Consider the following 5,537-nt stretch of genomic DNA (forward strand, 5'->3'; position numbering starts at 1 on the left):
CCCCCCTCATTTTCCCCATCTCTAGAATCTGCCCCCGATCTGCCCGCCGTCGCGTCGTCGTGCCGTCCGCAATCTCCTCTCAAATAAATCAAACTTTTGAATCGCGCTCGTCCCTTCACCGCGTCCTCCCACGCGCCGCCGCCCTCTCTATACCATGGCACCGGCACAAAACTTTGTAACCTGCCGCCATTGTCAAGAGTTTAAAAGCTGAATGGGTTTTTAGATTGTACGCCGGGGCGCTTTCGGTTTCCCGTAGCCCCGTCGCCATCGGACCCTCTCTTCCTCACCCCGACGTCGAGAGAGTTTCAAATTCTTCGCGTACCGCCCGCTTACGATCCCATCCCCTACGCTCCACTTCTTCCTCTTTCTTCTTCTTCTTCCTTCTTGTTCTGGTCGTCTTTTATCTCCTATCTCTGCTTTCGTGGCCGCCGTTAATCCAAAAGTACGTACCATATGACATTTACGCGAGCTTTCGTGCGAACGCGATATACGGGATCGTTCAAGTCAGATGCATTAATCTCCGCCGCTTCTTATTGGCTATCTGTCAGAGTTTTTACGAGTGCTAAAGTTCCGGAATGCGAACGACGCGCAGAGATACTGTCCCGCGTGCGATACAGCTTTGAGCGTAATACAAAATAGTTTTACTATGAGAGAGAGAGAGATTTTGCTCCCTGTTACTTTTATTTGGAAATGTACGGAACAGGACAGTTGCATTGGCAGGATTTAGAAAGAGATGTTTGAGAATAATTTTTTTTTATAAACAGCAATTGCATTAGTATTTAATCCATATTATTGTGTGTATATTAAATATCACATGTTGGCAGTAGTGTCGCGGTAAATATTTGTAAGGCTAACACATACATTTTCTTTAACATTGTTTGCGGAAAGCAGCGTAACATGTAATTGTTTGCCACAACGCGAAAGAAAAGCATGATAAAAGATTCAAAGTATCAAAATATTTAGATTTGTTAGAACGCATTATTCGATGTTTATTTATTTGAAAACAAAAAAAGTCTGGATTTTGAGTTTAAAATTATTTTTAGCAATTATTGTTCTTCTTTTAATAATTGAATTTGATGCAAGAGAAAAGATAAGATTATCTTACAAAATCCTTCACGACAGATGGAAAACCGATTATCAAATTTCTTGTTTGCATTGTAATCAGCATAAAGAGTAAAATAATTTATTAATTAAATTTATAACCTTAGTTTTCTCGGTAAATTTATTCAGTGTCAATATCAAAAGAGAGATAGACAGAGAGAGAGAGAAAAAAACAATGTTCTTTCTGGAAATATTGGCACAAACTCTTGAATTTATTATATTATATATATTGATTATTTTATTATACGTTTTAACTCTTGATTTTATCATATATCTTATATATGACTTATTTTCTATTGCATCAAATTTCGCGATTGACCGCATCACCATATTTTCCCTTGCTTATATATTCTCACGCGGGATCTTATACTTCGAGAGCTGTGAATGCGAAATTGGGTAAGTTTAGTTTTTGTCGCTTGGCTTTCTCGATCGAATCAATCTTGTCAATCTTTATTCCGCTTTAACTTCTTAACAGCACGAAGGAAAATTAGCGAATCTCGTAAGATCCACGTATGGATTAAATGCTAGAGCGGTAATGGTAGTCGAAAGTCTGTTGTATCTCGTAAACTTCTCAAATCGATCGCCATCACTGCCTCGTGCGATTGCGTTGCTTGTCCCAGTGACGTGTTATATAATGTCATACATACACACATATACATATAAATATATACATATATGTGCAAGGTGCTTTTTTTATTATCTCTATGGTCGTATGTAAAGGCTGCCTTGCAATGCGCTTCATGTGAGTGTCTTCTTTTATTCCTTCCTTTTTTTTTATTTCAATGAAATGCATTGCGAGAAAATTCGTTAAATGGACTCTATCCTTTTCCTTGTATTCAATGTGTATGTATCGTGATGTAATCACAATTACGATCTTTAAACACGTGAAACATATACACAGTTCTCGAAGTAAAGTGTAGACCAGAGATATTCGTCGTTCATTTATGCACGAATGTGCGTGAGCTCGTTACAACAGTCACACTACATATAGTATATGAGTTAAAGAATCTTATCTCTAATGAGATTTAGCTAAAGCATACCGTTATACAACTGCAATGAGTTTGATATGAGTAAGCGGAAAGAGGCGAAAAAGCTAAAAACTCGGGGAACGCCAACGGAACAACGTGCCTCAAGGTACTTGCATGGGAGATTCCTAAAAGGGATAAGGCATGCAAAACGCTCATATCGCTATCACGGGTAGAATGAATTAATCAGAATATTCACCTCCAATAGTTGTCACTCAGATTTAATAATTGTCGTGAAATATCATACGCTACAAAAAATTACAAAAGTTAAACGCGATTTAATATCATTGATAATGCTTATATAAAAAAAGTCTCTTAAATCTTTCACTTAATATCATTTATATAACGCTTATATAAAAAAGTCTCTTAAATCTTTTTAAATCCTCAACTATATATTATGATGTAATCGAAGCTCCGACGCGCATTCGCTTTGTGATAAGAATTGTAGCGAAAAAATATATGCAAATCCTAGTGATCAGCTTTTTCATTTATCATCAGACATTTAGTATAATATTGATCGTGATATAAAATGACGTCATTATCATTAGTTGAATCAATTATAGTAGTTATATTATCAAAATTTTGCCACAGTAATTGAGAATTTCATCACAAATTGTTTCTTGGTACTTCTTAATGAAACTTCATTCGAAAGCAAATCTACGAGTACTACCTGCATACTCCGCGAAAGACAAGGTCGAGCCTCGCCGAGGCTCGTCCTCGTCATGACGACGGCCTCTCCATTCCGATCGGGTTAAGAGGGTGAACATTGACGCGGGTTCATTGCAGTGATGAACAACTACCAGGCGGCCGCAGCGCAGGCCGGATTCCCGCCGGCGTCGCCGCACGCGGCCGGCGGACACGGTGGGCCGCAGGGGCGGTCTTTCCCGGCGGCCAATTCGCCGGGCCCGATTGACATGTACAGCTCGAGCGCCGCCGCCGCAGCAGCAGCCGCAGCCGCGGATTCCGCAGTCGCAAGCTACGTCCAGGCCGCAGCTAGCCCGCAGCCCCCCACGACCGCGTTCCCCGCGATCGCCGTATCCCGTGCCCCGCTCAACTACAGTCCCGTAAGTCCACTTAATGCTCCCCCTTTGTTCACCGAATCGAGCCCTTTCCGAGAAAAATGGAACGAAAGGATGAAGAACGCGGTCGTCAATATATTTGACGCTTCGTATCTTGTATGACCAGCATCGTACGAGATTTACCTATCAGTTTACATCTAGCCCATTGTTAACGTCGTAAGCTGCAAATTCTTTTATATTCTGTAAAAAACAAGCTGATTGCCTTTCGTTTCGTGAATGTAATTTTGTGCTATTAAATAGAATTTCATAGCTGAGACAGAGAGGAAGATAAATTGGAAGGGATCAGAGAAAGTAGCGGTCAATTTAGACTAAGGAAAGAATTATGAAAAGATAACTAATCGGAGAAAGCTTTTGCATAGTGTTTTATGATGAATAAATTTTTTTATGATTGATAAAACAAATTATCCAAGTAAAATCGATGATATTTAAAAATAATCGCATTTTTATATTAAAGATTCGCATGCAAGAATTTGAGTAGTGTATTTTACGCTGACAAAGTATTGCGAAATGAAAGAATTGTTTGGCTATCGACTAAGCTCTTTATCGTTTCGTTCCATATTGCAATCTCACCAGTTTTATGCATCTCATGGATCTGATAAGCAAATATGAATATATAATACCCTCTTGCAAAAAGTAAATTATGTTTAATGCGATCGGTTTATCTCTCTCAATTTTATAACAAAATTGCTTCCATGTACATATATTATTACGCTTTATACATCCTATATATTTTGATTCTACATTTTATAAATATGTCTCTGGTCTGTATAGGTCTCTAATCAGGTATAGTATGATTTAATATAATTATTATTCTGACTTGTATCAAAAATATACCTAATATCTCTTTTTAAATTTATAAATTTCTCTAATCTATTATTCTCTTTGCAATTTTAATATGTTTAACTTAAATATTACCCAAAACTTTCCGTATAACATCATATCCTTCGCGCATATATTTCGTCATTTATTATTATCTTTATATTATGTGCAATATTTTCGAGCAAAAAAGAATGTAGCACAAAAAAGAGACTACAACCTTAAAGGCCAAGTACCGCAATTGCACGCTGCAATTTTGGATATGCAGGCAAATATAAGGGTTTATCTTTACGCTCGCCCTTGTATAATAATCATTATTTTTATGGAAAGGTTGATGAGACCGATATCTTGTACTGTTTCAGGGCCCTTTAATACCAGCGGCGTTCACTAATGGCTACCATTGAGCCTTGTTAAGACCTAATAACAGGTATGCGTGCCATCAACAATATTTTGTCGAGTAGAATATAGATTTTACTTGGAAGTAAAATTATTAGATATTCGCCAAATCCAATATATGAAATAGTTAAGTTTCTTTGTTCAATTTCATAGTTTTTGATATAACATTATCTACGAAGATTTATGAGAAACGACTTTTTCCACGTGATGATAATAGAATATTAACAACAGCAATAAAATAAAACAAATGTTATTTTTCTCTATTTAAGAAAAGGAACGAATAATCTCACTTTTACGTATTCAAAATATAATTACCTAATCTAAACCGAATATGTTTTGAAAAGAAGATTTTGCGTTCACATACACACATTTTTATTTTTATTTTAGCTATGTAAATGAATTCTGAATCAATTAAAATGACCGTGTTTGCAAGATAAACATCTAATTTGTTGAATTCTTAATATCTTTTCCACCAGAATGGACGAGACGGCAGAACGCAGCACGGTCGCCTGATATAATAAGCAACATGGACGACTTGAGGCAGCTAAACATAATAAATGATCTCTGGACGAAAAAGAAAACATATACACACGTCTACTGCAAATGATGATCGATGGTTGCAATACATTCAAATATGCATAATGTTGAACAGAAGGGAACGTTCAAGTAGGATTTAATCGATGCAACTTCAAAGTCCAGATTGTGTATAAACAACCGGACAAAATATTACGCGAATATATATAACAACGCATTAAAAAAGAATTTAGAGCATTAGTTCAGTTATATAATTTAGTTCAGTTGGATGCAACTGTAGATAGAAGGGAGAAAATTACTGAAGTACTGCTAAAGCAAGAGAAGAAAGCTGAAGCAATGGGGAAAACGTCCAGAGAAGATCATAGAAAAAAAAAGATGAGAAAAGCGACAGGAAGATCGACCGTCAGACGGAAACAGGAAGAAGAAACAACGCGCGCTGCAATATAAGGTAACTATGGCCGAAACTGCGTATTGACGCCAGCCCGTTCTCCGACACATTAATAAAAGAAATAATAATATAATATTATATATATATATATGTATATATATTTATATATACACATAATTTATTGTAAGGTCTATTATA

General features: G+C 36.8%; 1 protein-coding gene across 3 annotated transcripts in view; it reads left to right on the forward strand.

Annotated features, from left to right (window-relative positions):
• The window catches only part of LOC115241168 (RNA-binding protein Musashi homolog Rbp6), a 45,548-nt gene extending 40,207 nt beyond the window's left edge, over window positions 1–5,341 (forward strand). For all 3 annotated transcript variants that reach the window (XM_029816788.1, XM_029816787.1, XM_029816789.1), the window contains 3 exons: window positions 2,913–3,190; window positions 4,384–4,448; window positions 4,894–5,341. In XM_029816788.1, the coding sequence (XP_029672648.1) occupies window positions 2,913–3,190; window positions 4,384–4,425 (320 nt within the window). In that variant the 3' untranslated portion in view covers window positions 4,426–4,448; window positions 4,894–5,341. The remainder of the gene's footprint in view (window positions 1–2,912; window positions 3,191–4,383; window positions 4,449–4,893) is intronic.
• Window positions 5,342–5,537: the final 196 nt, after the last annotated feature.

Source organism: Formica exsecta, unplaced genomic scaffold (assembly GCF_003651465.1).
Source record: "Formica exsecta isolate Colony F162 unplaced genomic scaffold, ASM365146v1 scaffold47, whole genome shotgun sequence".
Lineage (NCBI taxonomy): Eukaryota > Metazoa > Arthropoda > Insecta > Hymenoptera > Formicidae > Formica > Formica exsecta.